This window comes from Erythrolamprus reginae, chromosome Z (genome assembly GCF_031021105.1).
Source record: "Erythrolamprus reginae isolate rEryReg1 chromosome Z, rEryReg1.hap1, whole genome shotgun sequence".
Taxonomy (NCBI): Eukaryota; Metazoa; Chordata; class Lepidosauria; order Squamata; family Dipsadidae; genus Erythrolamprus; species Erythrolamprus reginae.
In genome coordinates this window covers 143,442,899-143,466,972 of record NC_091963.1, presented here as the reverse complement: position 1 = coordinate 143,466,972, position 24,074 = coordinate 143,442,899, and the positions used below count along the sequence as shown (strand labels likewise).

The window sequence follows — 24,074 nt, the reverse complement described above, 5'->3', positions numbered from 1 at the left end:
TGTGCTGTCAGAATGTCCATCAGCTTCGTAAATGTACGGGGAGCCGAAGATAGGCCGAACGGCATGGCACGGTACTGGTAGTGGACCCCGTTGAGACAAAACCTGAGGTACCGACGATGAGCTGGCCAAACCGGAACATGCAGGTAAGCCTCTTTGAGGTCGATAGAGGTGAGAAAATCGTTGTGCCGAACAGAGGCCAAAATTGACTGCAGGGAGTGCATGCGAAATCTGCGATACCGAATGAAGGTATTCAGGAGCTTTAGGTTTAATATCATCCTGAACCCCCCCGAAGACTTCGGCACTAGGAACACAACGGAATAAAATCCCGTGCCCTTGGCATGTTCGGGCACCTTCTCTATTGCTTGTATGTTGAGAAGGTGTGTTATCTCCAGTTGAAGATGACGTCTTTTGAGTGGGTCTCGCGTTAGTGGACAGGTGACAAACCGGTTTGGCGGGGGCTGCAAGAACTCCAGGCGCAGTCCTCTTGATATTGTGGCCCTTGCCCATTTGTCGGTGGAGGTAATCCTCCAGGAGGCACTGAAGCGTTGAAGTTTGCCTCCTATGGGCTGTAATGGAGCCAAGTCATTTTGTGCGCCTGAAGCCACGTTGGTTCCCTCTAAAAGGACGCCGAGACTGCTGGTATCCTCTGGGCCTATCCTGAAAGGCCGCTCGGTCCCCTCTAAAGGTGGGCTGGCCATACTGATTTTGGGTGTATGACCTATTACCTTGACTCGCCGAGGAAGAGGAATCCCAACGAAATGGCTGACGGCGAGCGTAAGGATTGGGTCTACGCTCCTGGCGCCGGTATGCTCTAGGGAGGGTCTTACGTTTGTCCTTATCCTCAATGAGGACAGGGTCCAAGGCTTCTCCAAAGAGCTTCTCCCCTTGGTATGGAGATGATGCCAGGTTCCACTTGGACTTCAGGTCCGCTGGCCAACTCCTCAGCCACAGGAGGCGTCTAGATGCAAGTGACGCCGCCATCCCTCTAGCCGAAAACTTTGCGGCATGGAGAGTTGCATCCGCAGAAAACTCAGCAGCTGCCAATAATTTACTGAGGTCCTGACGTAAGCAACCTTCTTCCGGACCTAGGCGGGCCTGTACCTCCTGTAACCACATTATGGAGGCCCTATTGAAAAATGAAGCCGCGGTCGCTGCCCGAAACGCCCAGCTTGCCATATGATGGGATTTCCTCAATAAAATTTCCGCCTTTCTATCCTCCGGCTTCAAGCTGTCACCAGTCTCAGATGGTACTAAGGCCTTAGAGATCAAGGTCATTACTGGCTGATCGATGGGCGGAAATTCTAGCAGCTTTTCCATGTCATTATCCAAGGTATAAAATTTCCTTTCGATGACTGAAGGACCTTGAGCTGCTGCAGGCTGTTGCCATGGGCGTTTGATGCTCTGCCTAAATATATCGGAGGATGGCACATGTTCAGTCTCAGGTTGGGGCTCCTTGAATAGTACTGCTGAAGGCTTAGGGTCCTCTGAGGCCTCGGAGGCCTTGGTTGGACCTGGTAAATCTGCCACCTGCTTAGCTTTGTGTAGCAGAATTTTGAAAAGGGGAGCCTTAAAAAGTCCAGCTTGCACAGGAGGATCTGGAGCTGATTCATCATCTGAAAAATCGTATTCTTTTTCCATGTCCTCCAGGGGAGACGGCTCCTCCATCCAGGACCCCATACCCGAGGGGGGCGGTGCAGCCCACAGGTTCTTGGGCTGTGCAGAGCGGGGGTGTTGGGCAGTTTGTTGCACCCCCACAGCCATCCCTTGTGAGTATACATCAGAGATGAGGCCTTGCAAGGCAGGGGACATCTGCTGCCAGGTATCAGGTGCCACCCGCAACCCAGCCGCAGTGGGTGTAAAGGTGGCAGATGGGGCACTCCGTAGTGAGTGGCTGGCAGACCCTGGTCTCTGTTGCTGAGGCCCAGCAGGAGGAACCACTTGAGGCATGAAGTGCTGCCTCTCTGGAGACCATTCTCTCTCTGATAATGTCTCTGATGGTCTCAAATTACATTGGGCTGGTGGATCCCTGGCCTGCAATAAGGGAGAGGTGGTTCTAGGAGTTAAGAGGGCTGCCTCCAGTCTCTGCTCCAACGCTTTAATGCGCCTCTCTGCCTCCTTCATTGATGAAGATGCTTGGGCCTTAGATTTGTCCTTGGACTTCCCCTTGCCTTTATCCTGAGGCAATACACTGGGGGAAGATGACTTCTCAAGGGTCTTTTCCTCCATACTCACAGTTCACAGTTGTTTTTAAACAGCGAGCTCAAGAGACACTTGACAGACACGACTGTCAATGGCCAAATATCAGCGAAAAATGGCGTCTAGGCAATTTAGAGCATAATGCTGCCCAGTGACAGTTGGTCGCGCCCAGTGATTGGGCGGAGAGCAACATTACCCGCCCAATCATGGCGGGCGCGGGATTCCTTGCCTTCCAAAATGGCGTTCCCGCTCTTTTCTGCCGCTGACAGCTCTCTGGGAGGCTCGCCGGTAAGGGCCCTGCCCCCCCCCACGCTCGAATCTGACAGCCGTTTCAATAGCCGATCCGCGCGGCTTTTCCGGCTCAGCGAGCGGCTTGCGGCGGCGGCTGTCAAAATTAGCCGCCGAACAGCTGAGAGGCGCTGGCTGGGCGCCAAACCCAAGCGCCTTCGTTCCCGGCGAAATTCTTGCCGTCCAAGCTTCCCAGTGAGGGGGGCTGACCCCCTCACCTTCAGCTGGCAGCCGGGTATGGCCACTGAGGCCGGGGACCCAAGGCTGAGTTGCTCCTCGCTGAGCATAGTACCCACTGAGGGAAGGGAAGCTCGAGGAGATTCACGGTGGGGGTGATTCTGCCCGCGGAGGGCAGAGACCCCTTGAAATCCCTTTCCTGATTAACAGCACCTGCAAATAGAAAGGGGAAAAAAACCCAGAAAATTAATAATTTATTATTATTAGTATTATTACTATTATTATTATTACTATTAATACTTATTATTATTAATGCTTCATCAGAGAAGCCAACTCAACAGTCTCTACACTAAGACTGAGTTTTTAAAACTGAGGTATTGGGGGCTGCTAAGGGGCGGTGACTACCTCATATTTAAATATTTAAATTAACTCAGTCTCTACCAATAAGATTGGTGAATTACCCATGTTGGACTCTCCTTCCAGATGCAGTGGAGAAGTTGGAAATTTGTATTTACTCCCAATCTCCCTTTGATGGGTTATTTATATTTCATAGTTTTATTTATTTATTTATTTGATTGATTGATTGATTGATATGCCGCATCTCTCCGGGGACTTAGTAATAGCAATAGCACTTAGACATATACCATTTCACAGCGCTTCTACAGCCCTTTCTAAGCGGCTTTACAGATTCAGACTATTGCCCCCAATAATCTGGGTCCTGATTTTATCCACTTCGGAAGGATGGCCTCATCACCTCGAGGTTCGACTACTGTAACGCTCTCTACATGGAGCTACCTTTGAAAAGTGTTCGGAAACTTCAGATCGTGCAGAATGCAGCTGCGAGAGCAGTCATGGGCTTTCCTAAGTATGCCCATGTTTCACCAACACTCCGCAGCCTGCATTGGTTGCCGATCAATTTCCGGTCACAATTCAAAGTGTTGGTTATGACCTATAAAGCCCTTCATGGCATCGGACCAGATTATCTCCGGGACCACCCTCTGCTGCACGAATCCCAGCGACCAGTTAGGTCCCACAGAGTGGGCCTTCTCCAGGTCCCGTCAACTAAACAATGCCGGTTGGCGGGCCCCAGGGGAAGAGCCTTCTCTTTGGCGGCCCCGACTCTCTGGAACCAGCTCCCCCCAGAGATTGGAACTGCCCCTACTCTCCTTGCCTTTTGTAAACTCCTCAAAACCCACCTTTGTCGTCAGGCATGGGGGAATTGAGACATCTCCCCTGGGCCTATACAATTTATGTATGATATGTTTGTTTGTATGTATGTATGTCTGCTTAATAATGGGTTTTTTAAAATATTTTAAATTGTAAATTATTAAATTTGTTATGAATTGTTTTATTGTGTTGTGAGCCGCCCCAAGTCTACGGAGAGGGGCGGCATACAAATCTAATAAATAAATAAATAAGTAAGTAAATAAGTAAGTAAATAAGTAAGTAAGTAAGTAAGTAAGTAAGTAAGTAAATAAATATAAATAAACAAACAAACAAACAAACAAATGGAAGGGTGAGTCAATGTTGAACCTGGTGAGATTTGAACTGCCGAATTGCAGTCAGGTGGCAGTCAGCAGAAGTAGCCTGCTGTACTGCGCTCTACCCTCTGTGCCACCATGGCTTATAGCATTCGCATATCACAGGGCATATCTATAGGGTATATTTTCACAGTGGTGTTTGATGTCTATTCACCCATGCAATGTGCAATTACTTTTATCCTTCTCATTTGTTCCTCCACTTTCTCTTATTGGCATCATTATTATGACGATTATGACTTTGATATTATGATTATTATTACTTTGTTGATTTGCATGTACACTGAGAGCTCATGCACTAGAGACAATTCTCGTATATAGATCATCTGCCTGGAACATGGGTGGATTTTAACTTACCTCGCTGCTGATTCACTTCTCCCCGTGCCACATGGGCATGCCTCGTGCTCATGGGTAGTGCTGAAATTTTAAAAAAGAGTTCTTAAAAAAAATAATCCTGAAAATAAGATGGTGACGCATGCACAGTGCTAGAAACTTGGTTTCTGTTCATGCAGAGAAGAAAAAAACCTTGGAACCCCCTTCCCCAAAAGATGGCAGTGTCCTTGGATGAGCACCAACCGAATCGATTTCGTGACGTTATCGTTTTATCACCAGGAGTTTGCTACCATTTGGGTGAGCTAGTCCAAATCGGAAGGAAAACAACTCTGGTTTGGAACCCGCACTACATATCGGACATTAAGAATGTCCAGAGATACTTCATGAGAAGAGCTCTCCACTCCTCTGTTTGCAATGGAATACAGTTGTACCTCGACTTAAGAACTTAATTCGTTCCATGACCAGGTTCTTAAGTAGAAAAGTTTGTAAGTAGAAGCAATTTTTCCCATAGGAATCAATGTAAAAGCAAATAATGCGTGCAAACCCATTAGGAAAGAAAGAAAAGCTCGTAATTTGGGTGGGAGGAGGAGGAGGAAGAAGGTGAGGTGAGGGGAATAAAAAAAATCTAAAACTTTAAGGCTTAAAAAAAGAAGAGGTACTCTGAGGCAGCAAGGGGGAGCACGCGCCTCCTATACACCCGGCATGAGGCTGTTTCCCATACACTGCGCCAGTGAGAGAAACCCAGGGGGAATGGTAGCAAACTGGCCGGGCCTTCGTGCCACTCTCAAATTTCCTGGGAAATTTTTCCAAGCTCAGGTTCTTAAGTAGAAAATGGTTCTTAAGTAGAGGCAAAAAAAATCTTGAACACCCGGTTCCTATCTGGAAAAGTTCTTAAGTAGAAGCGTTCTTAGGTGGGATTGTGATTTGTGTGCCCACAGAAAAGGCTCCGCATGTCACCTGTGGCACACATGCCATAGGTTCGCCATCACTGTGTTATGTATTCACAATCATGTTTATACTTTGCCTGTAATCATATATAGATATATGTCACATGTTTTTGCTGAATTTGAAAATTAAGGGAGACTAGGATAGATGTATTTCGGCCTTATTTTGTCCTCATCAGCTAGCTATACCCTCACTGGGACTTGAACCTGCAACCTTTGCTTTGTAAGGCAGAGGATTAACCTCTAGGCTACAGTATCCAATCCCTTGTCAGGTAGAGTGTCTGCAGATTGTTTACTGCTAATTGACTGCCATCTGTCCAAAGAGGTTACTCTTAAGTCTACACTACTATTTAAGGACAGCTTAGTCCATGAATAGTAGTGTTTCTATTTGGTTTCCCACCGGATTTGGAAAAATCTTTAAAAAAAAGAAAAGATACTGTAGCTTTTTAAACCAAGCAAGAACTGGATGCTTTTTCCTTTCCCATCAATAAAAGTGGGAAAGACGATAGAACAGTTAACTGCTGATACGTAAGTGGCAAGTTAAATCAAAGCATTTGCATGTGGGATAAACAGTCCTAAAGGAATTTGCATCCCCAATGAGCTTTTTGCAAAACTAGCCCAGTGACTCAGTTGCCACCCTGCCCCTCCCAAGAATGTTAGCCTTTGTTATTGAAGCCGAGGAAATACCACATCATTTGAGTTGGTAGGAGTACTTGCCAAAAGAGACATGCATAAGCAAATAGTAGGCACCAAAAATAGCTATTTGCTGAATGCAGTGCTGTGGGGCATCTGAGAAGTAAAGATGGAGAGCTACAGTGATCCTTTGGCTTTGAACGACTTTGAAACTTGGTACCCAATGCATTTTGACGCAAACATTTTGCCCCAGTACCCAGTACAAACCCAATACTCTTTGTCTGGCACTCAATGCACAAGCTAAAATTTGTTGTATCGAATGCCTTGTGATTCACTACATTGTTCCTCAGGTAAGGTGACCAGATTTCCCGTTTTTAGTGGGACAGTCCATTTTTCACATGTCCCACATTGTTTTTAAAAAGTCCTGCTTTTTTTGGGCGGCCAGTTTGCAGAAGCACGCTTGTTCGCTCCGGCTCCGCGGCGCCCCACTGCCGCCGCCGCCGCGATGCTCCTTACCCATCCAGCCCTCCTGCTGCTGGGCTTGTTGCAAGCCGGCAAGCCGACCCAAGCCCCTTCTGCGCCCCAAACAGACAGGCCAAACCTGTCCTGATGCTGCGGGACCCTCAATTCCCGCTGCAGTCTCCGTCCAGCCCTCCAAGCCCTCCAGCAACACCTACAAGACATGGGCCGTGCGGACGCCGTCGAAGCTGCTATGTTTTCATGGGGAAGAACAGGCAAGCTTTTTTGAGCGTTTTGAGTTTTGTCAGTCATCCGTTCCCCCTACCCCCCCCCCCCCGCCGTTGGTTTCCCACTGTACCTAATACATGATCTAGTTATTTTATCCTTAGGGGAAAATTTATTTGGTACTCATCATTTTTGGTACTGCCAAAACCAATTAACCAAGAATAATGAGTTGGAACCATGGTCTCATTTTATTTATTTATTTGTTTGTTTACTTACTTACTTACTTACTTACTTACTTATAATCCTAACCCTAATGCTAGCCTTGATCACCTTGAGATTGACTCACCCTTTCATCCTTCCAAGAGTGGTAACATGTGAACATTATGCTGACAATGTAAACCACAAAGAGAGGTGTGTAAAGCACTACAAAGTGGTGCATAAGTGCTGCTATTTGCACTATTATTAATCTTCTCATGGTGCCCATCACTCACCTGCTCCCACAAATAACTGCATGATTGTAACTTTCAGGTTTTTTAATAAAATGTTTTGTTTTTCTCATAATAATAATAATAATAATAATAATAATAATAATAATAATAATAAATCAAGCTGCAACGACTCTGGCATAAGCCTGTGAAAGTGGTCCCAGTGGTACTTGGCACACTGGGCGCAGTACCAAAGGATCTCAGCGGACATTTGAAAACCATTGGAATTGACAAAATCTCCATCTGTCAATTGCAAAAGGCTGCTTTACTGGGATCGGCAAACATAATTTGCCGCTACATCACGCAGTCCTAGGTGCTTGGGAAGCGCCCGACTGGTGATAGAATACGAAATCCAGCATAGTGATCTCATTTGCTCTTTTGTATTGACATAATAATAATAATAATAATAATAATAATAATAATAATAATAATAATAATAACAGTGGATTTATAGCAAGCCTAAGGCAAACAGTTACTCTATATTTAATCAGAAGTCATTTTTCTAGAAATAACTGAAATTTGGAAAGAAAGTTAGGTTTCCTATATTGCACTGGGCTCTCAACATTCTCTTCGCCTTTAAATACTTTTTTTGGGCATGGACCACAAGACTTTGAGGTTTAAATCACAGCATTTCTGCAAACCATCGCTTACTAACCCCAGTGGACGATTATAGGTGGAGATCCACGAGACCCACTCCTCTTTTGGCTCATCCGAAACAGTCATTCAATATATAAAAAGGAAATATTCATTGGCTCACCTTCTACTTCCATGCAAACGGAGAGGCGGAGGGAAGGTTTTATTGATACCTATCCAATTTCTCAGGAATGTTGGCTGATTCGCATTCTTCCTCCTCTTCCTCCTTCCTTTTGCTGGGCCCTCACAAGCGTTTTGGCCTTTTGCTTTTTCAAGCTCGCTCCTATTAGATACACCCTGGAACAAAATGAGAAAATCCATTTGTAATCCAGCCTCTGTTAAGCTCCTTAATGTATGAAGAAGGCAAGTTAACTTGGGGACTGAAAGAATAGGTTGCCAGAGGACTCTGTGGGCAATGTGACATTGATGGAGTCTCTGCCTTCTGTTACGACAGACCTTATTTTTATTTTATTTATTTATTTTGTCCAATACACAATGAGGATTTTAGTGGGTATACACATAGTAAAATACATGATAAGGGTTATAGAGGATATACTCACAGTAAAATATATCTAAGAAAGAATAGAAAAGTAGGTATAGTAAAAGAACATATCAATGAAAGAATAGAAGAAGAGATATAGGAATAAAAGAAAGGTATAGGAGATATAGGAGAGCAATAGGACAGGGGATGGAAGGCTCTCTAGTGCACTTGTACTCGCCCCTTACTGACCTCTTAGGAATCTATTTATTTATTTTATTTATTTATTTATTTTGTCCAATACACAATGAGGGTTTTAGTGGGTATATAGCTATATACGCATAATAAAATACATGATGAAGGTTATAGACGATATACTCATAGTAAAATATATCTAAGAAAGAATAGAAGAGAAGTTGTAGGAATAGAACATATCAATGAAAGAATAGAAGAAGAGATATAGGAATAGAAGAAAGGTATAGGAGATATAGGAGAGCAATAGGACAGGGGACGGAAGGCACTCTAGTGCACTTGTACTCGCCCCTTACTGACCTCTTAGGAATCTGGATAGGTCAACTGTAGATAATCTAAGGGTAAAGTGTTGGGGGTTTGGGGATGACACTATGGAGTCCCCCTTTTGAAAGAATACATGCAAGGTATTTATACATGTGAGCAGGGGTGGGCTATTGCCTGGATGGGGGGGGGGAACGCAGTGGGGTAGTGAAAATGGAGCTCCACCCCAGAGTACCCAATTTGCACTGAAAGATGTTGAAAGAAAATGCAGGGTGTCCTGCATATGCTACGCCCACACTGTGGCAGTAAAAATTTTGGTAGCCCTTCACTGCATGCGAGGTATTCATACCGCTTTATAAATCTTGAGTAAGATCGCTCTTAGGATATGGCATCCAGTTTTGGTCACCATATTAAAAAAAGGATATGGAGACTCCGGAAATAGTGCAGAGAGGTGTAACAAACATGATCAGGGGACTGGCCACTAAACATACAAAAAATAGATGCAGGAACTGGATTTGTCTAATCTAATGAAAAGGACTAAGGTTGACATGATAGCAGTCTTCCAATATCTCAAGGGCTGCCATAAAGAAGAGGGAATCAGAGTGAGATCATCCAGGGGCATGGGGTGAGGTATCATCAATACGCCGATGATACCCAGCTGTACATCTCCACCCCATGTCCAGTCAACGAAGTAGTGGAAGTGATGTGCTGGTGCCTGGAGGCTGTTGGGGCCTGGATGGGTGTCAACAAACTCAAACTCAACCCTGATAAGACGGAGTGGCTGTGGGTTTTACCTCCCAGGGACAATTCCATCTGTCCGTCCATCACCCTGGGGGGAGGAATTATTGACCCCCTCAGAGAGGGTCCGCAACTTGGGCGTCCTCCTCCATCCGCAGCTCACATTAGAGAAACATCTTTCAGCTGTGGCGAGGGGGGTGTTTGCCCAAGTTCGCCTGGGTGCATCGACTACTGTAACGCTCTCTACATGGGGCTACCTTTGAAGAGTGTTAGGAAACTTCAGATCGTGCAGAATGCAGCTGCGAGAGCAATCATGGGCTTCCCTAGATATGCCCATGTTACACCAACACTCCGCAGTCTGTATTGGTTGCCGATCAGTTTCCGGTCAGAATTCAAAGTGTTAGTTATGACCTATAAAGCCCTTCATGGCATCGGACCAGAATATCTCCGGGACCGCCTTCTGCCACACGAATCCCAGCGACCGGTTAGGTCCCACAGAGTTGGCCTTCTCCGGGTCCCGTTGACTAAACAATGTCGTTTGGCGGGACCCAGGGGAAGAGCCTTCTCTGTGGTGGCCCCGACCCTCTGGAACCAGCTCCCCCTGGAGATTAGAATTGCCCCCACCCACCTTGCCTTTCGTAAACTCCTTAAAACCCACCTCTGCTGTCAGGCATGGGGGAATTGAGACATCTCCCCTGGGCCTATACAGTTTATGCATGGTTATGTTTGTGTGTATGTTTTCGCTTTTTAATAAGGGTTTTTTAAGTGACTTTTAAATTATTAGATTTGTTGTATATTGTTTTATTGTTGTTGTGAGCCGCCCCGAGTCTACAGAGGGGGGCGGCATACAAATCTAATAAATAATAATAAATATTCTCCTGAGGACAGGACAAGAAGAAATGGATGGAAACTAATCAAGGAGAGAAACAACTTAGAACTAAGGAGAAATTTTCTGACAGTGAGAAAAATCAACCAGTGGAATGGCAACAAAACCTTAATCAGTGGAACAACTTGCCCCCAGAAGTTGTGGCTGCTCCATCACTAGAGGCTTTGAAGAAGAGACTGGACACTTGTCTAGAATGGTACAGGTCTCTTGTTTGAGCAGGGGGTTGAAGACCTCTGAGGTCTAGTCCAGTGATGGCGAACCTATGGCATTGGTGCCACAGATGACACGCGGAGCCATATCTGCTGGCATGCGAGCAAATGACCTAGCTCAGCTCCAACATGCATGTGTGTGCCAGCCAGCTGATTTTTGGATCACACAGAGGTTCTGGGTGTGTGATTTTGGCTTCCAGTGAGTCTCTGGGGGGATGGGGGAGGTCATTTTTACACTCCCCCGGCTCCAGGGAAGTCTTTAGAGCCTGGGGAGGGCAAAACACGAGCCTACTGGGCCCACCAGAAGATGGGAAACAGGCCATTTCCAGCCTCCTTCAGGGGACAGGGGAAGCTGTTTACATCCTCCCCAGGCATTGAATTATGGGTGTGGGCATTCGTGCATGCGCAATAGCGCATGCCCATGCTCTTTTGGCACACGAGGAAAAAAAGTTTTGTCATCACTGGTCTATTCTATGCTATGCTATCCTATGCTATGCTATGCTATTCTGTGCTATGCTATGCTATGCTACACTATTCCTATTCTGTTTCTGGTCTGTGCTGTGCTATGCTACACTATTCCTATTTCTATTCTATGTTATGCTACGCTACATTATGCTCTGCTACACTATGCTACACTATTCCTATGCTATGGCGTGCTGTGCTGTGCTATGCTGTCCTATTTCTATTCTAAACACTTCACGTGATATTGATTCAATCCCTTTGTTAATACAGTCTAGAACCCTGTTGGCTTTTTTTTGACAGCTGCAGGACATTGCTTGCTCTGGCAATCACTCACTACTTACCAGAGCTTACAAAACCTTCGCCAGACCCATCCTCGAATACAGCTCATCTGTTTGGAACCCATATCGCATCTCAGACATCAACACCCTTGAAAATGTCCAAAGATACTTCACCAGAAGAGCCCTTCACTCCTCCACTCGAAACAGAATACCTTATGAGACTAGACTTTCAATCCTGGGCCTAGAAAGCCTAGAACTAAGACGTCTTAAACAAGATCTAAGTATTGCTGGAAAGTCTCCGAAAAACGGTCATCAGGATGAGAAAAGGCATCCCCGCTACCTGGCAATTTCATCACAACAATGCGCTTTGCCACAAGCCTCATTTCTGGTGGAGTTTGAGAGAGAGAAACAAGCCAGGATCTTGGCTGCGGCTGCTTTCCTTTGTGTGCAGCCAAATATTCACAAAAGGCAGGAAGGCGAAATACCAAGCTCCACTCACACCAACACCCCACATATTAACCGTACTTTCTCAGCCTACTGCAAAAGCAAATGAGCCGGGGTGGCGCAGCAGGTAGAGTGCTGTACTGCAGGCCACTGAAGCTGACTATAGATCTGAAGGTCAGCGGTTCAAATCTCATCACCGGCTCAAGGTTGACTCAGCCTTCCATCGTTCCAAGGTGGGTAAAATGAGGACCCGGATTGTGATGAAGTGGTCAAGGCCATTGGAGCTGTGAGTTCCGCCACCTGTTTACTGGATCCGTGTCCCTCCTGGTTGGTTTCGGCCAGCAGGGAGGTGACGTGGAGCTGGGCTCAGGAGATTACCAACGCTTCCTTGGGGAGGGGAGTTTTTCCATCACTCTATAAAGAAGCGCTCGTGCGCCCCCCTCCTCAAGAAGCCCTCCCTGGACCCAGCTGTGCTTAACAACTATCGTCCAGTCTCCAACCTTCCCTTTATGGGGAAGGTTGTCGAGAAGGTGGTGGCACTCCAGCTCCAGCGGTCCTTGGAAGAAGCCGATTATCTAGGTCCCCAGCAGTCGGGTTTCAGGCCCGGTTACAGCACGGAAACCGCTTTGGTCACGTTGATGGATGATCTCTGGCGGGCCCGGGACAGGGGTTTATCCTCTGTCCTGGTGCTCCTTGACCTCTCAGCGGCTTTCGATACCATCGACCATGGTATCCTTCTGCACCGGCTGGAGGGGTTGGGGGTGGGAGGCACTGTCCTTCAGTGGTTCTCCTCCTACCTCTCTGGCCGGTTGCAGTCGGTGTTAGTGGGGGGTCAGAGGTCGACTCCTAGGTTTCTCCCTTGTGGGGTGCCTCAGGGGTCGGTCCTCTCCCCCCTGCTATTCAACATCTACATGAAACCGCTGGGCGAGATCATCCAAGGACATGGGGTGAGGTATCATCAATATGCGGATGATACCCAGCTTTACATCTCCACCCCATGCCCAATCAACGAAGCGGTGGAAGTGATGTGCCGGTGCCTGGAGGCTGTTGGGGCCTGGATGGGTGTCAACAGACTCAAGCTCAACCCGGATAAGACAGAGTGGCTGTGGGTTTTGCCTCCCAAGGACAATCCCATCTGTCCGTCCATCACCCTGGGGGGGGAATTATTGACCCCCTCAGAGAGGGTCCGCAACTTGGGCGTCCTCCTCGATCCACAGCTCACATTAGAAAAACATCTCTCAGCTGTGGCGAGGGGGGGCGTTTGCCCAGGTTCGCCTGGTGCACCAGTTGCGGCCCTATCTGGACCGGGACTCATTGCTCACAGTCACTCATGCTCTCATCACCTCGAGGTTCGACTACTGTAATGCTCTCTACATGGGGCTACCTTTGAAAAGTGTTCGGAAACTTCAGATCGTGCAGAATGCAGCTGCGAGAGCAGTCATGGGCTTACCTAGGTATGCCCATGTTTCACCATCACTCCGCAGTCTGCATTGGCTGCCGATCAGTTTCCGGTCACAATTCAAAGTGTTAGTTATGACCTTTAAAGCCCTTCATGGCATTGGACCAGAATATCTCCGAGACCGCCTCCTGCCGCACGAATCCCAGCGACCGATTAGGTCCCACAGAGTGGGCCTTCTCTGGGTCCCGTCAACTAAACAATGTCGGTTGGCGGGCCCCAGGGGAAGAGCCTTCTCTGTGGCAGCACCGGCCCTCTGGAACCAACTCCCCCCAGAGATTAGAACTGCCCCTACTCTTCCTGCCTTCCGTAAACTCCTTAAAACCCACCTTTGCCGTCAGGCATGGGGGAACTGAAACATCTTCCCCTGGGCATGTTTAATTTATATATGGTATGCTTGTGTGTATGTCTGTTAGTATATGGGGTCTTTTTTTAAATCTTTAATATTTTAAATTGTCAGATTATTTATGATTTGTTTCCACGTGTTGTGAGCCGCCCCGAGTCTTCGGAGAGGGGCGGCATACAAATCTAAGTAATAAATAAATAAATAAATAAAATGCAAAGAGGCATCTGTTTAAACTTCACTCCAGCTTGATTGATAGGTGGAAATGGACCCATCGCCATGCAAAACCCATTTTCAATGCTTAGGTAAAACAGCCCGAATAACTCCCTGCCGAGGATCAGAAAGCAGATGTGTCCTTTCATGAAAACTAAGAGCCTTGATTACTTCCATAAAACGCAGTTGTTGAATTACACAGCCAGGAACGTCTCTGCACGCTATCTGCAAGTTCACATCCCAAATCACTTCAGCTGAAGAACCGCAGGAGGATGTGACTCATTATTCAGTAGAAGTGTAGACAACCTGAGTGAGCAAGTCAGAAGTTATTTTTGGGAGACAGCAAGTTCGGTGAGTGCTTCATTTTTATTTACTGATAGGGGTTGTTTTTTTTAATCTAACGTGGGGGGGGGGAAGAAAACAATTTAAATTGACGCTGCAGCCCATATCTTTTTCTCTGTTGAATAAAACTCAACTCCGTTTCAAAGCCCGCAGGGAAAGCTACTAAGTGTTCTGTAGCGAAAAGGCTAGGAAATATTAGTAGAATGGAATGGAATAAAATAACAGAGTTGGGGGGGGGGACCTTGGAGGTCTTCTAGTCCAACCCCGTGCTTAGGCAGGAAATCTTGCACCACTTCAGACAAATGGTTGTTGCAACAGATGGTATTTTTTTCTTTTGTAGCCTTAGGAAAAACATTAGAAAGAAACCCTGCCTTTGTTAGGCTTGCACTGTCCAATCTCCTCTGCGTGTGTGTGTGTGTCTGTCTGTATCTCTGTCTATACCTTTATAACTCTATATCTAGTTATTCCCCATTCTCTCATGTATCTTTATCTCAATGTATACTTATCTCCCACCCTGCTTTCTCTGATATCTGATTTATATCTATCTCCCCCTATATCAATCTCTCTCTCTCTCTCTCTCTCTGTGTCTTTCTCTCTGTATGTCTCTCTATATTTATATCTCTATATCTATTTATTTCTCCCATCTCATTTATGAATGCTCCAACACTGGAAGTTTTAAAGAAGATGTTGGATAACCACCTGTCTGAAGTAGTGTAGGGTTGCCCTGCCTAAGCAGGGGGTTGGACTAGAAGACCTCCAAGGTCCCTTCCAACTCTGTTGTTAAATTGTTGTTAAATTGTTCATCTTTATCTCTATTTTGATCTCTATCTATCCTTTTTCCCTATCTCTCTCCATCCTCTCTCTTCTGTCATATATGGGCTATCTCTCTCTCTCCCTCCCTCCCTACTTACCTCCCTACCTGCCAATCATGATTTACTGAAAAATCAGACCCGATCTTATTTTCTTTTGACCTCTGAAATCAGTGCTGGGCCATATTTGGAGGATTTTTTAAACCCCTCCTAACCTTCAGGACTGATTATACTGCTCAGCATACCAGAGAAGCTGAAAACAGTGTTTTGGCTCCAGTCTCTGCTGCCGCAACAGACCTTACTGGGGCTCACTGGGGCCAGCGAACATACATTGTTGAAGCCATAAGCTCTTGCTGCATTAGCTTTTCCTTAATTGGGACCAGGTTGTTTATGGTGAAATGGTGGATGGATTTGCTTGCGAGGTATTTCTAAAGCAGTGATGGCAAAACTTGTCGGCACTGTGTGCCCAAACTGCCAGAGTGCCAGAAACCCAAAGACCAGGTGTCTGGTGTGCACATGTGCACTAGCCAACTGGTCTTTGGGTTTCTGGCACTCTGGCGTGTGCAAAGACCAACTAGCCAGGGCAAGCAGCTGCAGATAGCGCATGTGCCCACAGAGAGTGGGCTCTGCATGCCTCCTCTGTCACGTGTGCCATGGGTTTGCCATCAGAGTTTATTTTATTTCCTTCCTTCCTTCCTTCCTTCCTTCCCTTCCTTTCCTTCCTTCCTTCCCTTCCTTCCTTTCCTTCCTTCCCTTCCTTCCCTTCCTTCCTTCCCTTCCTTCCTTCCTTCCCTTCCTTCCTTCCTTCCTTCCTTCCTTCCCTTCCTTTCTTCCCTTCCTTCCTTCCTTCCTTCCTTTCTTGGACTTGTATGCTGCCCTTCTCCTTGGACTTGGGGCTGCTCACAACATATTTAAAAAAACAATATACAATAGCACATCCAAAATCCAATTACCGGTAATATAAATAACTAATCCAAAACCATTCTAAAAAGACAAAAACATTAAAAATCTTTCATTCAGATTCAAACCACAAAAAATACCACACATTCGTTGACCAGAGACTAGGGTCTGGTGACCCCTGGTGAGATAAATAGGTTTTCAGATTCTTGCGGAAGGCGAGGAGGGTGGGGGCAGTATGAATCTCTGGGGGGGAACTGATTCCAGAGGCCCGGGGCCCCCACAGAGAAGGCTCTTGTCCTAGGTCCCACCAAGCAACATTGTCTAGTTGACAGGATCTGGAGAAGGCCGACATAGTCCTAAAGCCTCAGCAAGAGAAGAGGATTTATTTATTTATTTATTTGATTTTTATGCCGCCCTTCTCCTTAGACTCAGGGCGGCTTACAACATGTTAGCAATAGCACTTTTTTAACAAAGCTAGGCTATTGCCCCCACAATCCGGGTCCTCATTTTACTCACCTTGGAAGGATGGAAGGCTGAGTCAACCTTGAGCCGGTGATGAGATTTGAACCGCTGACCTTCAGATCTATAGTCAGCTTCAGTGGCCTGCAGTACAGCACTCTACCTGCTGCGCCACCCCGGCTCATTTGAAAAGCAGTAGGCTGAGAAAGTACGGTTAATATGTGGGGTGTTGGTGTGAGTGGAGCTTGGTATTTCGCCTTCCTGCCTTTTGTGAATATTTGGCTGCACACAAAGGAAAGCAGCCGCAGCCGAGATCCTGGCTTGTTTCTCTCTCTCAAACTCCACCAGAAATGAGGCTTGTTGTGTCAGTGCAGGAGTCCCACAAAGCTAGTGGTGTCATTGTACGAGCTTGCGATGCCCTGCCACAAGCAGCTACATCCCAAACCTCATGAACAGTAATGGGACGCAACTGGTATGATAGGGATCACCGCTTAGTTAATAAAAATGGAAATAGAAATAGATTTTTCTCCAAAAGCTTTTTTATTAGGAATTTGGGACAAGAGATTATCCTAAGCAAACACTTCATCTAACGACGCACTGTTCAATATCTACATGAAACCGCTGGGTGAGATCATCCAGGAGCTTGGGGTGATGTATCATCAGTACGCTGATGATACCCAGTTATACATCTCCACTCCATGTCCAGTCAACGAAGCAGTGGAAGTGATGTGCCGGTGCCTGGAAGCTGTTGGGGTCTGGATGGGTGTCAACAGACTCAAACTCAAGCCGGATAAGACGGAGTGGCTGTGGGTTCTGCCTCCCAAGGACAATTCCATCTGTCCATCCATAACCCTGGGGGGGATTATTGACCCCCTCAGAGAGGGTCCGCAACTTGGGCATCCTCCTCGATCCACAGCTCACATTAGATAAACATCTTTCAGCAGTGGCGAGGGGGATGTTTGCCCAGGTTCGCCTGGTGCACAAGTTGCGGCCCTATCTGGACCGGGACTCACTGTTCACAGTCACTCATGCCCTCATCACCTCGAGGTTTGACTACTGTAACGCTCTCTACATGGGGCTACCTTTGAAAAGTGTTCAGAAACTTCAGATCATGCAGAATGCAGCTGTGAGAACAATCATGGGCTACCCAAGATATGTCCATGTTACACCAACACTCCGCAGTCTGCTTTGGCTGCTGATCAGTTTCCGGTCACAATTCAAAGTGTTGGTTATGCGAGATTTTGCTTCTGCACACATACGCAGTAACCAGATCTCGCACCAGGGGCATGTGCTTGTGCCAGACACCCGCGCGAGCCTGCTGCAACAGCATACCGCTAGTGCTGGTGGTGGGCGGCCCCTCAGTGCTCATGAAGACCCATTCCTGGCAAGTTTGGGGAGGGGAGAGAAACAAGCAGGATGAGATTTGTTGTGCTGTTGTGCGTGTGACCGGCAGCACCGTTGTGTGCGTGACCAGCAGCACTGGTACAAGGCGTCTCGCGGTGTCCTGTCATGAATGGCTGCATCAGCACAACGAACCTCATGAAGACCCATTTCTGGCAGAGTTTGATGGAGAGAGAAACAAGCCAGGTTTCTCTGCTGTGTCTACTTTCTTTGCTCCAACCCCATCCTAGCTTGATTTTTATGCCTGTGGCCTCACCCACGTGACAATCAGATGGTGGGCGGGGCTTCTAGGCCTTATTTTTGGGGTGGGGCTTATTTTAGGTGCAGGCGTGAAAATAGAGCTAGGGCTTATTTTCAAGGTAGATCGTATTTTCAGGGATACACAGAAAAACACCCAGATTAAATAAATGGCTGGGGAATATCTAGAAGGCTCCATTATTTTGAAGCTGTATATTTTGGAACTGAAATGTAAAGCTATTATACTTGGAACACTGGCAGAGAGGCAGAACAGCTGAAATGTGCCTATTATAACAAGAACAAGAATATAAATAATAATATAAGCACCTTACTGCTTGGCTTTCAATTCCCAGTTGAAATACCCTTTATTCTGGTCTTACACGGTTTTTTTTGTAGTTTTCAATAAGATAGCAAGAAAAAGAAGCATGTTGATTGGGTCCCAGGTCTGTATTTTTTTTAAAAAAGAATGCAGGTACACAGTGTGAAAAAAGAAAGTCATAAAACAACATATTTAATCCCTAGAGAAGGGAAGAAAATTTTGAAATAAAAAATAAATACACGATGCATAGATCTAGCAAGGCTTGTTCTGGGCAACTGTGCCATATAAATTTGCATAATATATCAGAATTGCACATTGACAGGCAAGTGGTTAGGTGGATCGATAGAAATAGACAGACAGATAGACAACAGATAATGATAGATAGATAGATAGATAGATAGATAGATAGATAGATAGATAGACAATAGATATAAGGTATAAGCAGGTACATAGTGACAAAAAAGGAGGTCACATAAATTTGCATAATATATTAGAATTCTACCTGGATGGATCAATGGGTGGATGTGTGGATCTAAGACATACATACGTACGGACGTACGGACAGACAGACAGACAGACAGACAGACAGACAGACAGACAGGCAGATTATGGAACGTACACCTCATTTCAGATATAAATACATTATAAAGCATCCAGAGATACTTTGCAAAATGAGTCCTGAACTCCTCTACTTGCAACAGAATACCATATGCAACAAGACTTGAAATCCTAGGCTTAGAAAGCTTGAAGCTTTGTCGCCTTAAACACAATCTAAGCATAGCCCATAAAATCACCTGCTACAACGTCCTTCCTGTCAATGACTACTTCAGTTTCAGCCACAACATGAGCATATAACAGATACAAACTCAAAGTAAATGCTCCAAAAATATGACTTCAGCAACCGAGTTGTTAATGCATGGAACTCACTACCGGACTTTATTGTTTTATCACCAAACTCCCAAAACTTTACCCTTAGACTACCCACTATTGACCTCACCCGATTCCTAAGAGGTCAGTAAGGGGCATGCATAAGTGCACCAGTGTGCCTACTATCCCTGTCCTAGGTTTCTCTCTTATTAGTGCCAATATCATGTATATAAACAGTGTTATTTCTTTGTATACTACCAATACATACCTGAATAAATAAATAAATAAATAAATAAATAGTTAGACGGATAATGATAGATAGATAGATAGATAGATTAGATAGATAGATAGATAGATAGATAGATAGATGGGTAGATAGATAGATAGATAGATAGATAGATAGATAGATAGATAGAAAGATAGATAGATAGATAGATAGAAAGATAGATAGATAGATAGATAGATAGAAAGAAAGAAAGATAGATAGATAGATAGATAGATAGATAGATAGATAGATAGATAGATAGATAGATAGATAGAAAGGGATGTGTCACACAATCTCTTGTTTATTTTAACACTGCCCTAAGGCTCCTGCCTTTGAGTAACTTTATCTGCCACATAAGGAAAATCTGAATGTATTTTCTTTCTTTTTTTCCTGGTTTCTTTGCGACAATTAAAAGGTGCTTTGGATTAGAAGAGTGGGCAAACCTGTCTTCCCCGAGACAAGTGAAAGAAAGCGTTGAAGGGCAAAACCACTCCAAGCTTTCTGCAGATAAGCCTGAAGTTCAACAGCCTCCAACCCAACCTCTCTGTTGGTGCCATGGACAACAGCAGCAATAACATATGTCTTTCAATGCCTCGGAACTCCACCAAGACCTTTAAGATCCCCATCTATTCCTTGATACTGGCATTCGGCCTGCCTCTGAATATCTTGGCATTTTGGGCTTTGATCCACCAATTGAAGAAATCCGTGGTCCTTTCCGTTTACATAATGAACCTGGTTGTGGCTCATCTCTTGCAAATCTTAACCTTGCCTTTCTGGATGCATTATAGTCACAACGACCACTACTGGAGCTTGGGAAAGGAAGCCTGTCTGTTCATCGGTGTGGCTTTCCGCACAAATTTCTATGCCAAAAACAACTTCCTGTGCCTCATCGCCATGGAGAGGTATCTCGGCCTGGCGCACCCGCTTCGGTTTCACCAAGCGCATACCGTGGCGGGCGCCGTGAAGATTAGCCTCCTGGTTTGGCTGGTGGACTTGACTCTCTGTGCCATCGGCGGCGAATTGCAGGTCCGTACTTTTGAGAAAGGGAACCACACCTGCCTGGACAGCTCCATCCTGAATCTTGGCTATGCAAACTTTCGGGTCAGCGTCATGGCCTTCTCTTTCCTGATCCCGCTCTTCCTCATGTTTTTTTTCCACGTCAGCGTCCTCTTCAAGATCAGGCAGGTTGTTTCCTTAGAGAAGAAAGTCAAAAAGGAAATCTCCGTCTTCGTCTCTGTCCTCATCATTGTCTTCTTCCTCCTCTTCACGCCTTACCAAGTCATTTCGTATTATAGGTACCTGCTGGAAGTCATAACGCCTTCGGCGGCGGTCTGTGGCTCTTTGAGAGAGATCTTCGTCTACGAGCACGCGACTCTGTGCCTTTCCCTACTGGACAACATCTTGGATCCCCTTTTCTACAACCTCCTGCTCAAAGACATTCAGACAGATTTCAGGCGATGCCTCTTCTCCAGGGCCAACCAGAAAGGCCTCTCGTCGGAAGCAAGAATCTCGTCTACGTTTAGACACGATGAAAACGCCAGACCACTTCCGAATCCTTAATCTTATGTGTGGGAAAAATCTAATCGCTGAGCCAATTTGTAAGGGGGTGGGGGAGAGAAATTTGGACGGCTACTTTGATTTCTGATCCTCTGTGAAATGGAATGGAACGGAACAGAATAAGAAAGGGAGTGGAGTGGAACGAATGGAATAGAACAATGGAGAATGAAACAGAACAGAACAGAATAGGAAATGGCGATGCATGTGCAGGGCCGGAAACCTGGCTTCTGTGCATATGCAGAAGAGATAAAAAAAGTGGAAAAATACCCCACCCACCCCCCAAAAAATCCAAAAAAAGATAGTGGTCCAGAACCAGTTCCATGACATCATTATGACATCACCAGCGGTTCTAGTGAGCCAGTCCAAACTGGAAGGAACCCACATCTGGAGAATAGAATAGAATAGGATAGGATAGGATAGGATAGGACAGGACAGGACAATGGAGACTGAAACAGAACGGAACAGAATAGGAAAGGGAATCAGAGTAGAGTAGAGTAGAGTAGAGTAGAGTAGAGTAGAATAGAGTAGAATAGAATAGAATAGGACAACAGAGAATGGACTGGACTGGACAGGATGGGACTGGACTGGACTAGATGAGACTAAATGAGACTAGACTAGACTGGAAGGGCCCTTGGAGGTCTTCTAGTCCAAACCCCTCTCAAACAGGAAATCCTATACCAGTGATGCCCAAACCTATGGCACGTCAGTTGTCTCTTTGGCATGCCAGCCGTTGACTCAGCCCAGCTCCACTGTGCATGTTCATGCGCCTCAGGCCAGCCAGCTCATCTTCAGGTCTCTGCGTGTGTATGTTTGTGTGTGGGGGGGGGGCAGAGTGCATGTGTAGGGCACGCATTGCATTTTGGGGGGTTTGCGTGTGCGTGCCCTCCCCATGCCCTGTTCTGGGCCTGAAAGGCCTGCTCCAACCTGGAGGCCAAAAGGAGGCTTGGGGTGGGAGAGCTGCATGCCCTTGTACGCCCTGTTTTGGACCTCCTGGACCAACGTCAAAGCCAAAAAATAACTAGGGAAGGTAGGGAAGGTAGGGTGCAGGTGGTATGTGCATGTGGGACAGAGAGCATGTGCTGGGCATGTTCAAATAGCATTTTGGGGGTTTGCGTGCCCAGGCGCTTTGGGCACTCGGCTCCAAAAACATTAGCCATTGCTGCCCTATACAATTTCAGACAAATGGTTGTCTAATCTCTTCTTAAAAAGACATTCAAATACAGTGGTACCTCGTCTTACGAATGCCTCTTCTAATGAACTTTTCAAGATACAAACCCAGTGTTTAAGATTTTTTTTGCCTCTTCTTCCGAACTATTTTTACCTTACGAACACAAGCCGCTACTGCTGGGATGAAGGGGTTTCTTTTTTTTCTTTTTTAAAGAAAGAAAAGGGAGGGGCGGCTTGGAGACGGAGTAGTTTGCATTAACAAAGCTAGGAGAACAGAGTGCTTGCAGAGGGACTGAAAGGGTGTCTGTTGAAGAAAGGGAGGGGCGGCTTGGAGAGGGAGTTTGCATTAACAAAGCTAGGAGATTGGAGTGCTTGCAGAGGCACTGAAAAGGTGTCTGTTGAAGAAAGAAAAGGGAGGGGCGCCCCCCTTGCCTTTCTTCCTTTGGACTCACCCTTTAGCCTAGCCTTGCTTCTTCCACCCGCCCCCTTTTGCTGCTCTTCCCTGCCCTCTGTTCGCCTCCCTTCTAAAGTTTGGGATTTTCCTGAAGGATTAGCACCCATTATTCGCTTTTACATTGATTCCTATGGGAAACATTGTTTCGTCTTACGAACTTTTCACCTTACGAACCTCGTCCTGGAACCAATTAAGTTCGTAAGACAAGGTATCACTGTATTTCCGTTACCACATTTAATAGGTTGGATTCCAACTCGGGAATCCAACAACCAAACACAGCAGATGATCAGAGGTCAAAGCAAAGAAAATATATTTATTCACAGCAACATTGGATGGCAGCTGTGATGGACTGCTCCTCTGATTTTTTTAATTTTAAGATTTAGCCAATCATTCTGAATAGAATAAAATATGTTGATTTATTACCAGAGTTATGAATATGAATATTTTTCTCCTGTGCAGTATTTACTTCCTTTCCTATTTATTCACAGTAACATTGGATGGCAGCTGTGATGGACTGCTCCTCTGATTCCTAACTAATAGATTTTTAATTTTAAGATTTAGCCAATCATTCTGAATAGAATAAAATATGTTGATTTATTACCAGAGTTATGAATATGAGTATTTTTCTCCTTTGCACTATTTATTTCCTTTCCTATTTTGTTAAAATAAATGTTTTGTCATCTATCACCTAACCACAACGCTTTTATAACTGAACATTTTACCTTTCCTATATATATGTTTTTCTACACACAAGCTATATGTCTTCCTTTACGTTTGTTCTGTTACATGAAATGCTCATTTATTGATAACAGTAGAAGCCAGCCTTTTCCTTTTATAAAACAGCATTATCACTGCCTATACAATCTTTTGTTACTCCTTCATTTTAAATGTACAGTGTTCCCTCGATTTTCACGGGGGATACGTTCCGAGACTGCCCGCGAAAGTTGAATTTCCGCGAAGTAGAGATGCGGAAGTAAATACACAATTTTTGGCTATGGACAGTATCACAAGCCATCCCTTAACACTTTAAACCCTTAAATTACCATTTCCCATCCCCTTAACAACCATTTACTCACCATTATTACTGGTACTCACCATTGAATAAGACACTTAGTGATCCTGATATTTATAAACATAATTATTTATTAACAATAATTATTTTTTTTGTTATTGATTTGCAAAAAAATTTAGTTTGGCGATAACATATGACGTCATCGGGTGGGAAAAACCGTGCTATAGGAAAAAAACAGCGAAGTATTTTTTAATTAATATTTTTTGAAAAACCATGGTATAGGCCAGTGATTTTCAACCTTTTTTGAGCCGCGGCACATTTTTTACATTTACAAAATCCTGGGGCACACCACCA

At 45.4% G+C, this 24,074-nt stretch overlaps 2 protein-coding genes across 4 annotated transcripts in view; one reads left to right on the top strand and one right to left on the bottom strand.

Annotated features, from left to right (window-relative positions):
• RPGRIP1 (RPGR interacting protein 1) overlaps positions 1-14,143 on the bottom strand; it is a 63,146-nt gene extending 49,003 nt beyond the window's left edge. For all 3 annotated transcript variants that reach the window (XM_070727614.1, XM_070727615.1, XM_070727616.1), the window contains exons 1-3: positions 14,103-14,143; positions 8,036-8,208; positions 4,557-4,616 (exon numbers count right to left, since the gene is read on the bottom strand). In XM_070727614.1, coding sequence (XP_070583715.1) covers positions 4,557-4,616; positions 8,036-8,048 — 73 coding nt within the window. In that variant the 5' untranslated portion in view covers positions 8,049-8,208; positions 14,103-14,143. The remainder of the gene's footprint in view (positions 1-4,556; positions 4,617-8,035; positions 8,209-14,102) is intronic.
• Positions 14,053-23,313, top strand: LOC139153547 (G-protein coupled receptor 4-like). The gene is made up of 2 exons (XM_070727617.1): positions 14,053-14,282; positions 19,946-23,313. The coding sequence occupies exon 2, from the start codon at positions 20,086-20,088 to the stop codon at positions 21,088-21,090; it is 1,005 nt and encodes a 334-aa protein (XP_070583718.1). The 5' UTR covers positions 14,053-14,282; positions 19,946-20,085; the 3' UTR covers positions 21,091-23,313.
• Positions 23,314-24,074: the final 761 nt, after the last annotated feature.

Coding starts and splice junctions, on each gene's coding strand:
- LOC139153547 (XM_070727617.1), top strand. CDS start 20,086: ATGGACAACAGCAGCAATAACATATGTCTTTCAATGCCTCGGAACTCC.